A 21,690-nucleotide genomic window follows, 5' to 3' on the forward strand; every position below is an offset into this window, starting at 1 on the left:
GCAGTGGTGCACACCTTTAATCCCAGGACTCAGGAGGCAGAGCCAGGCAGATCTCTGTGAGTTCGAGGCCAGCTTGGTCTACAGAATGAGTTACAGGACAGGCACCAAAACTACACAAAGAAACCCTGTCTCAAAAAACAAAAAAAATTGCCGGGCGGTGGTGGCGCACGCCTTTAATCCCAGCACTCGGGAGGCAGAGCCAGGTGGATCTCTGTGAGTTCAAGGCCAGCCTGGGCTACCAAGTGAGTCCCAGGAAAGGCGCAAAGCTACACAGAGAAACACTGTCTCGAAAAACCAAAAAAAAAAAAAACAAAACAAAACAAAAAAAACCCCAAAAACCAAAAAAATTAAAGCAGTAAATGTATGCTGATAACTACAAAATCTTTGTAATAGGTCCTTCATATTTCTAGTTTTATTAGATTTGACATACCTAAAATTAACTTTGTAAAAACCCATCCCCTCATCATCAAGGGAATGGGCTCACCGAACACCCTTGCCCTTGCAGTCTGTGGAGGTTAGAATGAGAATTGTGGGATGACTCCTCCCTAACAGGCTGAGGGCCAGCCAGTCCAAACCAGTAAAAAAGAGACTTTCTGAGAGCCAGCCTGGGTCTGCCTGAGGGCCTTAGCAACAGCAGCTGAGACATGATTTGAGATGACCTGGACCAATAAGAGGCAGCCATGTCACACCAGCAGATGCATATTCATCAGACCTCCCCCCAGGGTGGGGTGGAGGGTATATAAGGCTTGCCTCTTCCCGAATAAACTGAGCTTGTTGTTTCGACATTCTCCCAGAGTCTGTGTCATTGACTCTGCGACTGCTTGGCCCCCTCCCGCAAAGGGAACAACAGCACAGGACCCTGCCACAGAGAATGACCCCTAGAGGCATGTATATTTGAATGTCTGGTTCCCAGCTGGTGGGATGTTCAGGAAGGATCGGAAGGTGTGGCCCTGTTGGAGGAGGTGAGTCACTGTCAGGCCCAGTCTCCCTCTCTGCCTCCCTCCCCCTGCAGACAAGAAAGGGGGTGAGTTAGGTGGCTCTTGAGTGAGCTGCCAGCTATTGTTTCAGGCCATGCCTACTGCATGATGGTAACAGACTCACCCTGTGAAACTGTGAGCAAGTACCAATTAAATACTTTCCTTTCTAGGTTGCTTTGGCTATAAGCAATAGAAAAGTAAGTAAGACCCCCAAATCTTTCTTTCTATAACTGCCCTGACAAACGCCTCTGCCATGTCTCAATCAAGCTGGACCTTAGACGGATGGCATTCAGGACTCCAAATTCTCACCCTGACAGGCAGAAAAAGCTACCTTAGAACAATCACCTCATTTCTCTTCAAGAGCGAGCTCTAATGCTATATAAACATGTGCCCAGCATGCCCAAGGGCCTGGACTTCATGCCTAGCACAAACAGGACCAAACAGAGCAGCACATACTTCTGACTGACTACTCTGGGCAGTCACAGCCACAGTCACTACTCCCTTTTTCTGTAATTCAGTAAGGAGCAGGCTTAAAGAGGAGGGGAAAAAAAAAATCATTCACAACTATACAGGGAAAAGGATCAATTCCTGTGGTCTAGAACCCATGATTCCTCTTGTGACTTACACAGATCTCTTTTCCTGGGATTCTGGCCACTGTAATTCAAACTTATGGTTAAGTAAGTTGTGGTCATCTCAGATCTCAATCATGTTATTCATATCCTTGACTACCATGGAAAAAACAGCCCCTGACCTTTCAAAATCCCACCATCAACTTGCAAACAAGACATGAATTTTTTATCATGCTCAGAAAAAAAGTCAACCATGAAATTTCACTTCATTTACTCAGCCAGGTATGGGACTATCTACAATATAAGGTGGCCACTTTGGCGGTAGGGTGGATAATGACTGAACTAGAGCTGGGCACAGTAGTGCAGTCTTTAACCCCAGCCCTCGAGAGCCAGCCAAGGCTACATAAAGACCTACAAGAAAACAGCTGGCCAGGCGGTGGTGGCACATGCCTTTAATCCCAGCACTCAGGAGGCAGATGGATCTCAGTGAGTTTGAGGCCAGCCTGGTCTACAGAGTGAGTTCCAGGACAGGCAGGGCTACACACACACACACACACACACACACACACACACACACACACACACACACACACCACCTCTGCCAATAAATAAATAAATAAAAATTAAAAAAAAAAAAGGAAAAAAGAGATTGTCTTAGTTTAGGTTGCTATTGCAGTGCAGTGAAGAGACACCATGACCATGGCAACTCTTACAACAAAAACATTTAATTGGGGTGGCTTGATTAGTTATAGAGGTTCAATCTGTTATCATCATGATGGGAGTGTGGTGGTGTGCAGGCAGACATGGTGCTGCCTACATCTTGACTTGCAGGGAACAGAAGTCGACCGACTCACTGGGCAGTATCCTGAGCATAGGAATTCTCAAAAGCTGGCTCCCACAATGACACACTTACTCCAACAAAGCCACACCCCCTAATAATGCCACTTCCTATCAGATTATGGGCGCCAATTACATTCAAACTACCACAGAGATTGAAATAAAGTAAATGAAGACTTCCAGATTTCCTTTGGTTATTTTATAATTTTAGGCTAATTAATAAATTCAAAACCATCTTTTACCAGTTCCTAGGCAATTTCAGACTGAAGACTTATTTAAACATTTTACAGTTTTTTTTCTCCTGTTTACAGTATGTGAACAGTGAGAAAACAAGATTCTACAAAAAAAAAAAAAAAAAAAAAAGAGAGAGAGAAATTCTGTTGTCTTAGGGTTTCTACTGCTGTGAAGAGACACCATGACCATGGCAACTCTTTTTATTTTTGGTTGTTATTTTTTGAGACAGGGTTTCTCTGTGTAGCTTTGCACCTTTCCTGCAACTCACTCTGTAGACCAGGCTGGCCCCGAACTCAGAGATCTGCCTGCCTCTGCCTCCCAAGTGCTGGGATTAAAGGTGTGCGCCACCACCGCCCGGCTCCATGGCAACTCTTATAAAGAAACATTTAGTTGGGGTGGCTTACACTTTCAGAGGTTTAGTCCGTTATCATCATGGTACAACATGGTGGCAGAGAAGGAGCAGAGTGTCTACATCTTGACTTGCAGGCAAAAGGAAGTGAACGATCTCACTGGGTGTGGCTTGGGTATGAGAGCTCAAAGCCTGCCCCTACAGTGACACACTTCCTCCAACAAGGCCACACCCACTCCAACAAGGCCTCCGTCATCGCCATCATCATCATCATCATCATCATCATCATCATCATCATCGGTGAAGACAGGGTCTCACTTGTCTTGGCTGTTCTCGAATTCACTACATGGACCAGGCCTGGACTCAAACTCAGAGATCCACCTGTCTCTGCTTCCCTAGTGCTTGGATTAAAGGAGTGCACACCATGCCTGGCCATTAGTTACTCTGTTAGGAAAGAGTTTATTTGTATGAGAGGTGTACTTGAGTACATGCACTGTTATATGAATACCGGGATTAGGTCTTCATGGTTGTACAGCAAGAAGTCTTAACCACTGAGCCATCTCTCTAGCCCTGCATTAGTTATGTCTGCACAGATTAAGTCCACTACCTCAAATACCAACCTAAAGGAGCAAGATTTATTGGCACATCACATGGCTGCTTGGTCCCATGGACTTTTGGATAGAACACAGAGGAGGTTCTTGTTGGTCAGAACAGACAGCAAGTAAGAGACCAGGTACTGAGTATAAGTGTCAAACACATGCTTCCAGTGACCCCCTTCCTCCAGCTAGATCTACCTCCTAAAGTTTCTACCACCTCCCAAAATAGCACTACCAGGTGGGGGCCAACTGTTCACATGAGCCTGCTGGAGACATTTCATACTCAAACCACAATACCTATGCACCTAAACAACCAGACAACCCTATACTGCATGTAACTTGCACAGTTACGGGTGAGAAAAACTTGATAAGGGGGCTATAAAAGGTAGCAGACACCTTTCAAATAAAATTTTAGTAAAGTTAATCAGAAATATTCCTAGGTAGACTAACTTTTAAAAAATGGGATTAAAAGTAACATTCTCTAAAATAAATGCTGCTGGAGCAAGGAAGCCCCTGAATCTCTGCTGGCCTAGAGCAGTCAAGAGGTAACTGGAGCAGCCTACCACAGACCTCCTATAGCACGTGTGGCACACACTAACATACTACAAATGCAAATGCATCACATCTGGACCAGTTCATGTTTCACAACTTAACTGCTAAACGATGAATTCAAGAATGTATTATAATTAGCTGGGTTTGGTGACCCAAGCCTGTACACTCAGGAGGAAGAGGCAGGAGGATTTCAAGTTCAAGGCCAGCCTGTGTTACACAGTGAGATCCAGTCCAAAATAAAGAGCAAAAAACCCCAGAGACACAGCTATGGGTGGGGTAGGGGAGGGGGGAGGAGAGAGGGAGGAGGAGGAGGGGGAGAAAGAGAGAGAGAGACTTAAGTCTATGTGTTGATGAAATGGAAGATCTGCTCTCACTCATGTTTGTTGTGAAATCTCTTTTAACAGAATGTTTATGCAGCTAAAACCTAAATAAAGAAGTTAGCAGGAATTAAGAATTAAGTCACATAGTTGAACTTTTAACATACATGATGTGTTTAGTGAATTTCACTTAGTACTTTGGCTTTCCAGTATTTTAAGTTTAAACCAGGTAGTTCTGTTCTCTGTGGGAAAGAGCAACAAAAAAGATGTAGCACCCTAAAACCCAGAGAACACTAACATGTTCTACTAAGTACAATCTGAACATAAGAACCACTTGTATGAATGTATGCAAATTATTTATTTACTTACATATTTATTGTGATATTGGAGATGGAACCCAGGGCTTTGTACATGATAGTAAGTGCTTTTCACTGAGAAATATCTCCAGTATATGGACCACAGTAAAAGCATTCTAGGCTGGAAATGATAATGCATTCCTTTAATCTCAGTGCTTGTGAGGCAGAGGCAGGTGGATGTTTGAGTCTGAGTCCACAATGGTTTATGAAGTGAGCTCTAGGCCAGCCAAGGCTACATAGTGAGCCTCTGTCACAAGATAAAATAGGGGCTAGAGGGATGGCTCAGTGGTTAAGAGCACTGGTTGCTCTTCTCAAGGACCTGGGTTTGATTCCCAGCACCTACGTGGTAGCTCACAACTGTCTGCACCTCCAGTTTCTGGGGAATCTGATGTCCTCTTCTGGCCTCAGAGGGCACTAGGCAAGCATGTGGTGCAAAGACATACACGTAGGCAAAATATTCATCCAAATAAAATAAAAATAAATCTTAAAAAAAATAAAGCTATCTAAACCCACATATAAAATTCTTTCCCATTAACTGCTTAACAGTTCCTTCCCCAATGTATATAAACTGAGGATGATCTAAAGAAAATGCATACTTCTATATATCTCAGATGAGCAGCTCTTGAAGACACCGCTCATCACCTAGTCAATCTCAAAACACTTCTCACCTTACTTGGGTGGTTTTAGGTCACTGTAGTTCAAACCCTGTCTTAAAAAAAACAAAAACAAAAACAAACAAACAAAAAAACTACCACACCACCAGAGGACTGATCTCCAAGGTATATAAAGAACTCAAGAAACTAGACATCAAAATAATGAACGATCCAATTAAAAAATGGGCTAAAGAGCTAAACCGAGAATTCTCGAAAGAAGAATCACAAATGGCTGAAAGACATTTAAAGAAATGTTCAACATCCTTAACCATCAGAGAAATGTAAATCAAAACGACTCTGAGATACCACCTTACTCCTGTCAGAATGGCTATGATCAAAAACACTAATGGACAGTCTGTGTTGGAGAGGATGCGGAGCAAAGGAAACACTCCTCCACTGTTGGTGGGAGCGCAAACTTGTACAACCACTGTTGTACAATCAGTACGGTGGTTTCTCAGAAAATTGGGAATCGAGCTACCTCAAGACCCAGACACACCACTCTTGGGCATATACCCAAGAAATGTTCAATCATACCACAAAGATACATGCTCAACTATGTTCACAGCAGCATTATTCGTAATAGCCAGAACCTGGAAACAACCTAGATGCCCATCAACTGAAGAATGGATTAAGAAAATGTGCTACATATACATAATGGAGTACTACTTAGCAGAGAAAAACAATGACAGCATGAAATTTGCAGGAAAATGGATAGAACTAGAAAATATTATCCTGAGTGAGGTAACCCAGACTCAGAAGAACAAATATGGTATGTACGCACTCATAAGTGGATACTAGATACAAAGCAAAGAACAATCAGACTGCAACCCACAGAACCAGGGAGGCTATATAGCAGAGGGGACCCTAGGATGACTGTGGCTTTTAATAAGTTTTGGTTTTACTCAATTACTGGGCAAGCCTCAATGAAACATTTCACCATCACTATTAGGATAAGAATTTATACTGTATCAAGCTGATAATAGAAAAACAACAACAACAACAACCACCAAAAAACCCCAAAACCCAACTCTCCCCGCAAAAAAAACCAAAACCAAAAAAGGGTATAACTTTATGTAATTACAAGCTAAGAATCCATGTGTAAGAAATCTACCTATAAGAAAGATTTTTACCTATGCATCATAAACACAAAGAAAAAACAAATCAGGTGTTATAGAATATTATTTCAAAGTGTGTTACTTTTGTTTATGTTGTGTTTGTTTAACTCTGTGAAGCTGTGTTACTGTGCCTGTCTAAAACACCTGGTGGACTAATAAAGAACTGAATGGCCAACAGCAAGGCAGGAGAATGGAAGGGTGGGGCTGGCAGGCAGAGAGAATATATAGAAATCTGGGAGGAAAGAGAAAAGAAAGAAGCAGCCAGAGAACAAGGAAGACTCTAGGGGCCAGCCACCCAGCTACACAGCAAATCACGGAGTAAGAATAAGATTTACAAAAGTAAGGGAATGGAAAAGCCCAGAGGCAAAAGGTAGACGGGATAAATTAAAGTTAAGAAAAGCTGGCTAGTAACAAGCCAAGCTAAGACCGGGCAATTATAAGTAAGAATAAGCCCCCGTGTGTGATTTATTTGGGAGCTGGGTGGTGGGCCCCAAAAGAGCAAAAACAACTAACGACAATCAGGGTTTCGTGTCTACATATTTAAGAACTAAAGGTGACCCTGTAACTATAGCCCCAAGATCATCTTTGTGAGTCCTTTCTTGGCTGGCTCACCATCCACAATCCAAATCCTGTTTACCACATGGTCTAGAACTTGCCCCAAGTGAATGGGGCATCTCTAATCCACTAAATTCTTCAATCCAAGAACAACTCTTCGCATTTTCCTAAATAACTACTTCCTGAGCCACATACAAATATGATTTCTGAAGAGTTCCAAGTCCATAAAGAAGGCTGGTCATGGAGCCAGCTAAATCCTGTCAAAGCCAACAAATCTAAACCTCAGCATATGTTTTCCTTGTGTGTAACAAGTGCCACTCCTCTCATGTTCTGACAAGAAGCTACTGTACTTGGCCTCTGTCTAGAAGACTCAGAATGACATCCAGCTTTGAAGTAATGAGTCTACATATACGGATACAACACTGAGTTTCTGTGCTTCAATTAGTCATAAAGATACACAAAGGAAGGTGTGGTGGCGTACACCTTCTCTGTAAGCTTGAGGGCAGCCTGGTCTACAAAGTGAGTTCCAGGACAGCCAGGGCTGTCACACAGACAAACCCTGTCAAGAAAAACCAAAAATAAATAAAAATAAATAAATAAATAAATAAATAAATAAAGCAAGCCTTACACAAACCTGTCAGTGTAAAACATCTATAAACAGCTGGGCATGCACTTGGGAGGCAGGACTGCTGTACCAGAGGCCAGCCTGGGCTTCATAACCACCTAAAACAAAAACAGAATCTAGAAAGAACACACTGGAGTAACAAAGCATTATTAGTTTTCTTCAGGCAATGTTTTGCTATGTAAATCAGACTCATCTGGAACTAAAATCTTTCTACCCTGGCTACCCAACTGTTAGGATTACAAATTTGGTCTATCAACACAGCCCATAGAAGGGTTTTCATGGTTTTGCTTTTTTCAGTACAGGGCATCAAATCCAGGGCCTTATGCAGAAGGCTCTACCACTGAGCTACATACCTCAGCAAACCATAATAAACATAATTACCTTTAGCCAAATTATGAATTTGGAAAAGTGTTTGAAAAGAAGATAACTATTTAGAACTTTGTTCTATCTGTCCCGTCCTTCCATGACTGATAAAACTAACTGTTTCTCTTGCCTAGTCTCCAAGTTCCTGACATTCCTTTAGCCACAGCCAATCTTATTCATCTATTACTAATGTCCGGATGAATCTAGGGAAGTAATAGCCAATATGTTGACTTTTAGCTTCAATAAAAGCTTGTCTGCTGGTTAACAATCCTAAGGGTAAGAACTGTAAATTGTCCAATTCTATAAGAAAGCAGTCTTTCACCTTACTTGTCCACAATTTGATCCATACATAATATAACTTACCAGCTAGATCAGTACAATGAAGGGTGCAGGGGTCAAACTTACCTAAGACTAAAGCTGTACTACAGTTAAAGAGTCTCAGCCCCAGGAGTGTGGACTGATAAGGCAAGTACAAAAAACAGTATTTTGAAGAAAACTTACAAACTAAGAAATAGAAGGTGTGGTGGGTTGAAAGAAAATAGACACTAAAGGGAGTGCCACTATTAAGAGGGGTGGCCTTGCTGGAATAGGTGTGGTCTTGTTTAGAGGAAGTATGTCATTGTGAAGGCAAGCTTTGAGGTCTCATACATGCTCAAGCCATGGCCAGTGAGACAGACCACTTCACTGTTGCCTGCAAATCAATATGTAGGGACACTTGGCTACTTTTTCAGTACCATGTCTGCCTGCACATCACCATGATGATAATGGACTGAACCTCTGAAACTGTAAGCCACCCAATTAAATGTTTTCCTTTACAAGAGTTGTCGTGGTCACAGTGTCTCTTCACAGCAATAGAAACCCTAAGACAGAAGCGGAGCTTTAAAAGTATACATGACTACAGGGAACTCCGCGTGGCTCAATGGCTAAGGGCACTCACTGCTCGTGCAGTGACCAGAGTTCAGTTCCCAATAGCTACACTGGGTAGCTCACAGCTTCTCGTAACTCCAGCTCTCTGACCCTCTCTTCTGGCCTCTGTGGATAAATATATGCACATGTGGTGTTTGTATATATGAAGACACAAGAATACCCATAAACAAGAATAAACCTTTAGGGGCTGGAGAGACGGCTTAGTGGTTAAGAGCACTGACTGCTCTTCCAGAGGACCCTGGTTCAATTCCCAGTACCCACATGGCAGTTCACAACTGTCTGTAACTCCAGTTCCTGAGACCCAATACCCATGGCAAAACACCAATGTACGTGAAATAAAATTAAATAAATTAAAAAAATATAAGAATAAATCTTTAAAATTTTTTTTAAAAACTATCCATGGCTTAATGAACTTTCCCCATCAATTTTTTGTAAAGATTTACTTATTATTCTATTTATATATGTGTTTATGTCCATTGTGAATGGATGGTGCCTGTATGGTGCTTAGAGGCCAGAAGGAGTCAGATCCTGCCTTAGTTGGGATTTCCATGTCTAGAATAAAACATCATGACCAAAAAGCAATTTGAGATGGAAGAGACTGTATTTCAGTTTACATATCTCAATCACAGTCCGTCATGAAGGGAAGCCAGGGCAAGAATTCCAGGATGAAGCAGATACCATGAGGAACACTTCTTGGCTACTAGTGGCTTGCTCAGTGTGCTTTCTGGGTTTTTTTTTTTTTTTTTTTTTTTGAGACAGGGTTTCTCTGTGTAGCTTTGCGCCTTTCCTGGAACTCGATTTGGAGACCAGGCTGGCCTCGAACTCACAGAGATCCGCCTGGCTCTGCCTCCTGAGTGCTGAGATTAAAGGCATGCGCCACCACTGCCCGGCGCTTTCTGGTTTTTTTAGACCTATTTATTTATTATGTATACATGTTCTGCCTGCATGTATGCCTGCATGACAGAAGAGGGCACCAGATCTCATTACAGATGGTAGTGAGCCACCATGTGGCTGCTGGGAATTGAACTTAGGACCTCTGGAAGAGCAGTCAGTGCTCTTAACCTGAGCCATCTCTCCAGCCCCAGTGTGCTTTCTTACAGTATCCAGAGCCACAAATCCAGATGTGGCACCACCCTCAGTGGGCTGGGCCTTCCTATATCAGTCATTTTTTATTTTTATTTCCCCAAGACAGGGTTTCTCTGTGTAGCCCTGGCTGTCCTGGAACTCTCTCTGTAGACCAGGCTGACCTCAAACTCAGAGATCTGCCTGCCTCTGCCTCCCAAGTGCTGGGATTAAAGGTATGTTCCACTATGCCAAGTTCTACATCAATCATTAACCTGCAAGGGGTTGGGTTGGCAGGGCGGTGGCGCACACCTTTAATCCTAGCACTCAGGAGGCAGAGACAGACAGATCTCTGAGTTTGAGGTCAGCCTGGTCTACAGAGAGAGTTCCAGGATAACCAGGACTACACAGAAACACTGACTCAAAACAAACAAACAACAACAAAAACCCCTACAGGCTAATGTCATAGAAGTATTTTCTTGATTAAGGTTCTCAGATGACTCTAGCTAATGTCAAGTTGATCCCTAGCCCACTCCCAACACAGATTCTTGGAGGTGGGCTTGTAAGGTAGGTTGTGAGGTACCTGATAGGGATACTGGAAACAAACTCTGGAAGAACTGGAAAAACACCAAGTGAGCTTAAGTGGTAAGCCATCCCTCTCCAGACCCTCCACCTATCTATCTATCTATCTATCTATCTATCTATCTATCTATCTATCTATCTATCTATCTATCTATCTAATGTACATTGGTGTTTTGCCATGGGTGTTGGGTCCCTTGGAACTGAAATTACAGTTTTGAGCTGCCATGTGGGTGCTGGGAATTGAACTCAGGTCCTCTGGAAAAACAGTCCTTGATCTTAACCTCTGAGCCATCTCTCCAGCCCCCCTCCACCAATTCTTAAATTTCATTTGTCTTTGACCCTGAAATCCAGAAGCCCTTAGTTGCAGTTTAAGTTTCCCAGTGCTTTTATCATGGCTGTCTTGCAAGAACAGGAAGGGATGTAAGATGCTATTGTGCTATAAGCCAGAGCAAATCAATTTGCCATCTGCTATTTTCTCTTAATGTCATTAGGAGCACATCAGATAACTACTAGATAAATGCTAGATAGAGAATTTCATATTGATGACATCATCTTTACAGAAGTAACCACATTACCCACTATAATGAATTCTCTGGCAATATTAAGTAATATAAAATTACTTGGTGATTAAATTATGATCATTCCAATTTGGAACTTCTGAACCAACAAGCTTTGTGTGTGCTCAGCAAAGAGACAATACGATGAGAACAGAAGCCATGTGCCAGTCATATAGGCCACCAGCAATCAGCTTTATTTGGCAAAGGGGATGAAGGACTAAATTTACTGCTAGCATGAACAGTGCTTAATATTATGCTATGGCAAGTGCAGATCTGAAACTTCAGCTGGAATGGCTCTTCTAAACACACTTGTGCCCATTGTATAGCACATGCCCCAGCACACTGAACAGCAGGAAACCTTATCGCCAGCTTCTCCCTGCCTCTCTCCAGGTACTCAGAAGTAGGCGGTATAGTGCTGTAACAAGTTTTTGGGGCCAGGCTAAGCCTTTTGCTTTTCAGTTGCATACTTACGTAAACGGGGCATCTTTCTCTAATTATTTAGTCTTATATTAGAAAAAAATTTTGGAGCCATTGTACTAAGATTTTCTTTTTCTTTTTTTGTTTTTTTGAGACGGGGTTCTCTGTGTAGCATTGGCTGTCCTGGAACTCACTCTATAGACCAGACTAGCCCAAACTCAGATCCACCTGCATGCCCCCCTCTGCTTCCCAAGTGCTGGGATTAAAGGTGTGTGCCACCACTGCCCAGCTGAACCCTACCAAACTAAGGCCCTCTTAAGAATTACTGCAGGAAATGGAGTGTCTCAGGACTCACCAATTATGTACTAACCTTCAATGTGAGAGGCTTTAGCAGTCTGCAACAAAAGCTCAGTTCTCAAAATCAGATAAACCTTAAAAAACTCCCACAAAAACCTTCATGGGCATTTGAACCAACTTGACCAATACCTGACCCATGTTGAATTTTCTAGAGAAATACTCTTATGTTTAGAGCCAAATGTCAAAGCAATCTTCACACGCTCATTTTACCTTTGACTACTATCTGCAAGTATTTGTTTTCCTGCACTTACCTGTAATGTCAGAATGGTCACGCTCATGTCGTGGAACACTTAGAAAAAACGCAACTGTGTCTGTGGAAATGTACTTTCAATTCTCTTTGACCTTATGAAATGCTTTACAAGAGAATACAAGGACACACACTAACATTTTGTAGGTGTGACTGTCAGTCACACTGGCTTCGACTTTTACGTCTTTTCTGACAGTCTCACAGTTTCTGACAGGATTTTTAAGATGGTGCGGCAACTTTGCAAAGAGAAATGAAAGCACACGACCACATCAAGATCTGTACATCAAGGCTGGAGAGATGGCTCAGCGGGCAGAGTACGGACTGCTCTTCCTGAGAACCTAGGTTCTGTTCCCAGCACCCACAGGGTGCCTCACAAGTGTCTGTTAACTCCAGTTCCAGGAGGTCTAACACCTTCTGGCCTCTGCAGACACTGTACACACACAGAGTGCAGACACATACATGTAGGTCAAATACCCATACACATAACATAAATAAATTTCAACTTTTTAAAAAATGTGTACACCAACAGTTACCAAAGCACTACTCAAGTGCCCATCATCTGATAAACACATCAATAAAATGTGTTAACAACAGAATAATATTCAGTCATGAAAAGAAGATTCTGATACATGCTATTAACTGGGATGAGCCTTCTAAGACTATGCAAACTGAAAATAGCCATCACCAAAGGACACATAGTTGATAAAGAATGTTCAGAGCAAATAAACCTAGAAATATAAAAAGGAGACTGGTGGTTCTCTAGGGCTGGGGTGTGTGTGTGTGTGTGTGTGTGTGTGTGTGTGTGTGTGTGTGTGTGTGTATGTGTGTGTTAATAGCTAACAAACATCTTTCTTTTGGGGCTGGTGGATAGTGGTGAGCTTGTACACAGCTGATAAAAATATTCAGTGTGTGACTCATATGAATTACAGTGAATGAATCTGCTAAAAATTTTTGGAGACGTGAGGTCCTTGAGAATCAGCAAACTTTTCCTCGAAAGGTTTTCTGGACAGTTGTATAAGAGTTCACGAAATTCGGGCTGGAGAGATGGCTCAGCCGTTAAAGGCTAGGCTCACAACCAAAAATATAAGAGTTCATGAAATTCAATCTAACTTACTTGAGTGTAACTGGAACAAAGCTGTAATATTTTGCTAGGTACATTTCTAAAATGTGAATGCAGTTTAAGAAAAAACATTACGTCAAATAGTTCAGGCAGCTTGACAGAAATGTACTGTTTATCTATTTAAACACACAAATGTTTATACACATACATACATATATACATACACACATGTGTGCACATGTGCAAACACACACACAGTCACCCCTGGAGTGTGTGTGCTCTGGTTGTCTTGTCTTTTTAGTTTAACAAATGGTTGAAACTTACTGTACAGCAGACACTATTCTAGGAGCATAGGTGTAAACATACCAAGACAAGGCCCTCTTCTATTATTTAGCTTCTTACAACTGTGGACACTGACCCCATATGGAGGGAGAGAATGAAAAAAAGTAAATATTTTGGAAAAAGTTAAACATTTTAGAAAATGCAGCAACCAAAATTAATTCAAAATCAAACACAGAAGGAATGCAAAGGCCTCAGCAGCACTGCCTGGGCTGCACTGTGAACTCACTGCAGCCCTGCTTCTGAACATACGTGTGCTTTGCGGTGCATGTGCCGTCATGCTGTACATGCCAATGAATGCTGCCCGATACACCTGAGCTCAGACCCGAGACTGCAGTGTGTTGAGAATTGTGATGTTTTTACTGTGCAAGTTTTCTGCTCATATATAAATAATGGTTTAAGTACAAAAAAAAAAATACTTTCAATATTTATACCATTTTTCCTCTGCATGTAAGTATCAAGTTAGAAGTTCTAACATCTTTTTAAATGTTCCCACACAGATCTGTTATCTTGTATTATATATTAATCAAGGTGACTGTTACTGGCTTTTTTTTATTACTCTTTACTTTTTTTGGGGGTGGGGGGCCTGCCACCCAGCTCCCAAATAAAATCACACATGGAGGCTTATTCTTAATTATAAGTGCCTGCCCTTGGCTTGTTTCTAGCCAGCTTTTCTTAACTAAAATTAGCCCAACTACCTTTTGCCTTGGGGCTTTTCTCTTTCTCTATTACTGCACACCTTTTCCTTCTTACTGCGCGTCTGCCCGTGTAGCTGTGTAGCTAGGTGGCTGGGTGGCTGGGTGGCTGGCCCTTGAAGTCCTCCTCCTTCCTCTTTGTTCCTTGACCTTTCTTCCTTCTTTTCTCCTCCCAGACATCTCCTATTTATCCTCTCTGCCTGCCAACCCCGCTTATCCTTTCTCCTGCCTCACTATTGGCCATTCAGCTCTTTATTAGACCATCAGGTGTTTTAGGCAAAGAATCACAGCTGCACAGAGTTAAACAAATGCAATATAAAGGAATGCAACACATCTTTGCATCATTAAACAAATGTTCCACAGCATAAATAAATATAACACATTTTAAAATAATATTCTACAATGGGTGGCCTTCAGTATTGACATCCAAGATGCTTTATACTTGGTAGTATCAAATATTCATTCAATATTTAATTCTTTAAAAATACACAAATTCATCACCCTCTATTAGCATGCAAGTTTGCTTTCATTTTTAATAAACAGTAAAATCATATGCACGCCAAAGAATTGTTTTGTTTTGTTTTTTATTTTGTTTTTTCAGAGACAGGGTTTCTTTGTCCAGGACAGCTTAGGAGCCCGTCCTGGAACTCACTCTATAGACTAGGCTGACCTCGAACTCACAAGATCCACCTGCCTCCGCCTGCCTTTGCCTTCTGAGTGCTGGAATTAAAGTGTACCACCACTGCCCAGCTCAAAGAATTGTTCTAAAATATGGTTTGTTACCAGTAGATGTTTAATTTGTGTATTTGTTGTACATGCTTATATATCCACGGTCACAAAAAAACCGTCTGGGGCTAGGGGCTGGAGAGATAGCTAGTGGTTAAGACAGTGGCTGCTCTTGCAGAGGCCCTGGGCTTGATTCAGCACCAACGTGGCTGCTTAAAGTCATCTGATCCTTCTGGCCTCCATAGGCTCTGAGCATGCAAGTGGTACACATACACACACAGGCAGAACTCCCTTAAACATAAAAAATAAGTTTTATTAATCCCAGCACTCGGGAGGCAGAGCCAGGCGGATCTCTGTGAGTTCGAGGCCAGCCTGGGCTACCAAGTGAGTTCCAGGAAAAAGGCGCAAAGCTACACAGAGAAACCCTGTCTCGAAAAACCAAAAAAAAAAAAATAAAATAAAAAATTAAAAAAAAAAAGTTTTAGAATCTTTAGAAGTTTCTCTTTTAATCCTAACACTCAGGAGGCAGAGGCAGGAAGATTTCTGTGAGTTCGAAGCCAGCCTGGTCTACAGAGCAAGTTCCAGCACAGTCAGGGCTGCTACATAGAGTAACCCTGTCTTGGAAAACAAACAAACAACAAAACCAAAACAACAACAATAAAAACAGTTTTTCTCGCCAGGCGGTGGTGGCGCACGCCTTTAATCCCAGCACTCGGGAGGCAGAGCCAGGCGGATCTCTGTGAGTTCGAGGCCAGCCTGGACTACCAAGTGAGTTCCAGGAAAGGCGCAAAGCTACACAGAGAAACCGTCTCAAAAAACCAAAAAAAAAAAACCAAGTTTTTCTTGAGCTAATGCCCAAAATTTATGAAGTCTTACTCTACCGGAGCTTACAATCCAGTAGATCAATAAATAGCTTTAAAATAAACACAAAACAAGATGTTATAGGATAGGCTGGCTGGGAAAGGAGGCATCTCTGAGAAAGTAATGCTTGAGGTTGAGAAAAGGGACAGCCACATAAAGATAAGGAGACAGACTTCCAGAGGAAATACTTCTGAAATGAGTGAACTATGTGCTGCTGGCAACTAACCATCCTCAGTGATCTCATCAACGAACCAGTCTGAGAAAGGTGGCTTTCAGGCTGTGGGTAGACCAACAGTGGAAAAAGCTCTCATGAGCATTGCCTTTTAAATTTCTTTTCTGTTTTGAGGTTACAATATAATTACACCATTTCTCCTTTCCTGTTCCTCGCTCCAACTTCTCTCATATACCCATCCTTGTCTTTACAAGTCTTTTTCATTTGTCTAATTTTTTGGGAAAAGGTCTCTTGACTGGGCTAATTCAACCTGAAGAGATCCTTCTGCCTCTGCCTCTCAAGCTCTGGGATTAAAGGTGTGATCATCACTCCAGGCTCTCCTCACAGTCTTTAGGAAACCATCTCTGGACAATGCAGCTTCCCTCCTTTTCTTGTGTCTTCAACAACTCTTATCTATTAGGCCTTCTTGCAACCCTTTTTTAGTGAGAGGCATTGTGTTAAAAGTCTTAGGACTTAAAGACAAATCAGACACATACCTAACAGTCCCTAAATAGACAACAATCTAGTAGAGCAAAAAATAGGTACATAGGAACATACACACACACAACACACAACACACAACACACAACACACAACACACACACACACACACACACACACACACACACAACCAATACCAAGTCAAGGGGGGATGGATGAGAGAACTGTAAGATGAATTCAGAGATCACTAACAGCAGAAACAGTGCAGGAAAAGCTCATGAGGTAGGAACATCAGAAAAGGGAGTGTCTAATTATGACTGTGGATCTGGACTTGTAGGTAAAAATATTTTGCTTTAGTATCACTGATTGACTTTAAATAGACTTTTAATTATTGTCAGCTCCCCAAGCAGGTCTCAAGTCCAAGGACCAAAAGCTTGCTATTCCTCATACCTCTGCAATATTCAACATGCACGGTATTCTCAGGAGCTGACTCAGTCATTTGTTGATTTGTTACAATGGATGAGTCTCCACTTTCAGAACTGAAGGATGCCTAAGAGATCCCTGGAATGCCCACCACAGCATGTTTCAGAACCCATAAAAAACTGTTTGTATATGTATTTGTGTTTATATACATAATAATGCTGAACCTTTAATTCAGAATCTTATAAATTGTCCTTTTTTTTTTTTTTTTTAATTTTCCAGCCAGTCTCCCTGTGCAGCCAGCAAGCTAGCAATGCCCTCAGATTTCTTCCTGCCTCAGCTTCCTGAGTGCTGCTGGAGTTACAGGTGTGGGTTACCACACCTGGCCCACAGAAATTTTGTTTTAAAGATTAAAAAATATGTTTAAAGTGGGTAGGTATATTCACATGAATGCAGGTACCTGAGGCCAGAGTCATCAGATCTCCCGGAACTGAAAAGTTACAGGCAACTGCAGCCTGACATGGGTACAGGAAACTGAACTCTGGTCCCATGCAAGGGCAGCTTGTTAATCATTCTTTTTCCCCCCCTTTTTTCTTTTTGGTTTTTCGAGACAGGGTTTCACTATGTAAACCTGGCTGTCCTGGAACTCTCGCTTTGTAGACCAGGCTGGTCTTGAACTTACAGAGATGTGCCTGCCTCTGCCTTCTGAGTGCTGGGATTAAAGGCGTGCGCCACCCCCGCCCGGCTTTGTTAACCATTCTTGAGCCATCTCTTCAGCCCTTCATTAACTTGTTTGTTTGCACTTCAGACTGTTTCTCTTTCCATTTCCATTTCCATAGTGCGCACGTGTTCTTTCTACTTTAGTCACTGACGCAGGGTCTCTCAACCAAACCAGAGGCCCCTGATCTGGCTGGTCTCACTGAATTCCCTTCCCAAGTCTCTGACCTGAGAGGCTGTGATTGCAGACAGTCCCATGCCCACCTGGCACTCTCACCAGTCCTGGGGATTCCGATTCCAGCCTCATGTTTGTGCAACAAAAACTTTTAACCACTGAGCCATCTCCCTAACCATGCCCATTTTTTTCTATTGAGCAAACCTTCCCACTCAGCCCCTCAAAATTCTTTCCCATTCCCAAAACAACATATTAACCACCAAAGAAAAAAAGCCAAACAACATTCTTTTGAGGCAATGTCTCAGTATCTCCAAAAAATATTCCATGGCCAAACTCACCATAGAGAGCTGTCCAAGTTTGATTAATTACATCTAGACACACAGTTCCTGACCTGAAACAGATGAAAAAAAATGGCACTTTTAAAAAATTAGAAATCTAGTTGCATGTTTCCGGCAGCTAATTTTATCAAAAACACTTTGTAACATCCTTTAAGATGAAGTTGGGAGTAAAGAAGATGAGAAGCACAGGTATTTACAAGCTCTTTTGCGCCTTGTTTACATCCAACAAGGAACAAGACCAACCATATGAAGAAGAAAACATCTAAAGCAACAAGTGTTGAGAATTAACCCAGGGAACAAGGGTAGATCCACCTTGTGATTCCCTGAGGACAGAATTTCACTATACAGTCAAGGGTGTGCATATTCTCGTAAAGTCTCGTAAAGGTAGCAGAGAGCCTGACATTATTGCACTACAGATTAAAGTATTACATCCTACTAAATTCCTAAATCTACTTTCCTGGGGTTACCTCAGAGAACATCCTGTCGTTAGGATGGTGGATATATAAGGCATTAAAGATTAGGGGCACAATGTACACATGTAACCTACCCATACAAGGTTCACAAAAATTTCCTATGCAGTTGTTGAAACAGCAAAAACTGAAGCTGGACAAAGAAAAGTATAGTCCAAATAACCAGCACTGGAAGGACAAGACGGGCTATGATGGAATCATTTAAAAACAGTCATTAAGAAATATATAATTAAGATAAACGATCATTATTCACATTTGTCAAATATCTTAAGGGCTGAAAACAGTAAATCCATATGCTGACAATGGGTCTTCAAGTTGGGTCTACACTTAAGAATGGAGATGAGGGTTATTCCAGCTGGATCCCAGTCATGAAAATGGAAAAAAGTAACAGTACAATCAATAATTGTGCTGGAACCTCAATGACTTAGATGATCCCATCCCTAGGACTCTACAGTCCAAGTGACCATTCATACAGTGCTGCCTTCCAGTAACACCCAAAGGATAACTGAGGGTTCTTTTACAACAGGGAAAGAGAGACGACCTCTAATTAATCAAGAACAGCTGCTGCGAAATTCAAATTTAAACATTTTTAAATAGTTACTTACGCTTCATCAATGTTGGGGTGGAAAATTTTATTCATGAATCCTGCAAAAAGAGATGTTCATTAGCAGCACAAAGGATGCAGAGAACAACGAACTTTAACTTGTCAGTACTGGAGACCATACAGGATTGGGAAGGTGGCAACACTCAAAGCGTTACTTTCAACCTTAGGTCTTTGGCTACTCACCCCAACTAACTAAAACGCAAGAGTCCTAGGACAAGCAAACAAACTTTGGGACCATGCAGCTTTCTGTATAAGAAAATCTTAAAAGCAATTGTCTCCTGAATTATGAAGAACTTGCCAAAAGAGAATATTATGTAACACTAAATGATTTATAACTCGTACCACAATGAAAGCTAAGAAACGTTCACAGCAGCTGCACTGTTGGAGCTTTACTGAAGACCCTGCACTTGAACTCCAGAGGCATATCTACAGGTATCATTTGGCCACACAGGGGACATGAAGGAAGCTGCTGAAGCTAGGAGAGCACTGCTTCCAAACCACAAAAGTCCCTCTGAATCTATCCACTCAAAGTCAATTCTGATTAAAATTGAGGCAACCAAGAAATAAGGCAAGGACTTAAAAATACATTCTCTAAGGTAGCTGAATCTGTCAGAGATCTAACTTTTAAAATTTATTCCTAGAGAAAAGTATAAACTTAAAAATTCGCTGTTTAAATTATAAGGAGGAATTTATTCATTTTAAACTTAAAACTAGTGATTTAATCACTATATACGAATGCAAACTACAATATCCTAAGAAGAAACTCCGAGCTTCTCATTGTGCCATAGTATTACCATGTTCCCTATCCCACACTTCCAATGGGTTCCTTTAGGATGACTCTCATCATCACTGTCCCCACACTCCCTCTCATCCCCTTCCCACAGGTTCTATTGTTACTTCCAAATATGCTTGTCAGCACCTATTGGGCAGTCATTACTCAGGGTACAAAAATGCGACAGCACACTCTCCCAGAGGTCACTGTAGCAGCAGATCCAGAGACAAGAAGAAGTAACTGCTGTGTGGACAAAGTATGGACACAATCAGAGAACACACATGGAAAGAGGAAGAGGCTATGGAAACAGACATGGCTAACTCAGAGGAGCCTTATATGAATCCCCAAAACCTTATAACATCCCTCAAATTAGGTAACAAGGATTAGAACACAAAAGCATAGGCACTTCAGACTTTGCTCTAGCCATTCCAAAATAATCCCACTCTTGTCTTTAGAACCTTTATGTGTCAACAGTTTAAAGCTTTATCTACTATTACAGCAAGAAAGTCCTGTAACGCATAAATAACTTTGGTTCAAAGGCTGCATCAATATTAATTTTTCATCAAAGAAATTTAGGGATGCTTAAGAGATATCCCAAGCTAATAGAAGTGCTCATGTCTTAAAAGGAAAAAAACTCCTTGTAATGCTAGGAAAATGCTAATAATTTAATGTTCAGGTTAAGCTTTAAGAATACTGGAAGTTGGTCTCCAAAGCGAGTTCCAGGAAAGGCGCAAAGCTACACAGAGAAACCCTGTCTCGAAAAACCAAAAAAAAAAAAAAAGAATACTGGAAGTTGCTGGGCGGTGATGGCGCACGCCTTTAATCTCAGCACTCGGGAGGCTGAAGTAGGCAGATCTCTGTGAGTTCGAGGCTAGCCTGGTCTACAAAGCGAGTTCCAGGGAAGGCGCAAAGCTACACAGAGAAACCCTGTCTTGAAAAACAAAACAGAGAGAGAGAGAGAGAGAGAGAGAGAGAGAGAGAGAGAGAGAGAGAGAGAGAGAAGAACGAGGTCATAAAGGTGGGGGGCATATTGGGAATTTCTGGGGAAGAGTGGAAGGAAGAAGTGTGGGGGTGGCTATGATCAAGATACAAAGAATACATGTATAAATTTGCCGAAGAATAAATTAAAAATACTCTTTAAACAAGGCAAAACCACATAACAGACTGATGTATTGATAATATAGTACTATTTAAATGATAAAGTAGTACTTATGCTCTGTGCTTTAGGGGAAATTCTATTCAACCACATATATCAAAGCTGCAAAGACATTCTAACTAGGCTACAAAGCCATGGCTGCAGTAGACATCGAAACAGACTATGGAAAGGATGGTTCTTGATTACTTGATCTGCTCAAGGTAGTGCTACAGGACTCTCATCGGGGGAAAAAGCAGGGTTTCAAGTCTGAGACCAGCCTGGTGATACAGTCAGACCCTGTCTCTAAAAGCAAGAGATTTTATACAACACTAAATATTCCTTTCAGAGAGACAAGGGTGGCTGGAGAGGTAGCTCAACAGTTAAGAGGAGATGCTGCAACTGCTAAAGATCTGAGTTCAGTTTCCAGTGGCCACACGGCGGCTCACAATTACCTGTAACTCCAGCTCCAGGAGATCTGA

General features: G+C 41.7%; 1 protein-coding gene across 5 annotated transcripts in view; it reads right to left on the bottom strand.

Moving 5' to 3' along the window:
- Ube2h (ubiquitin conjugating enzyme E2 H) overlaps positions 1 to 21,690 on the bottom strand; it is a 105,385-nt gene that overhangs the window by 17,657 nt on the left and 66,038 nt on the right. For 3 of the 5 annotated variants that reach the window (XM_052719362.1, XM_052719363.1, XM_052719364.1), the window contains exons 4-5: positions 19,306 to 19,345; positions 18,231 to 18,283 (exon numbers count right to left, since the gene is read on the bottom strand). The exons of the other annotated variants lie outside the window; for them this stretch is intronic. In XM_052719362.1, coding sequence (XP_052575322.1) covers positions 18,231 to 18,283; positions 19,306 to 19,345 — 93 coding nt within the window. The remainder of the gene's footprint in view (positions 1 to 18,230; positions 18,284 to 19,305; positions 19,346 to 21,690) is intronic. 5 annotated transcript variants of the gene reach the window in all.

The sequence above is a fragment of the Peromyscus californicus genome, unplaced genomic scaffold (assembly GCF_007827085.1).
Source record: "Peromyscus californicus insignis strain IS unplaced genomic scaffold, ASM782708v3 Scaffold_6__1_contigs__length_162567912, whole genome shotgun sequence".
Lineage (NCBI taxonomy): Eukaryota > Metazoa > Chordata > Mammalia > Rodentia > Cricetidae > Peromyscus > Peromyscus californicus.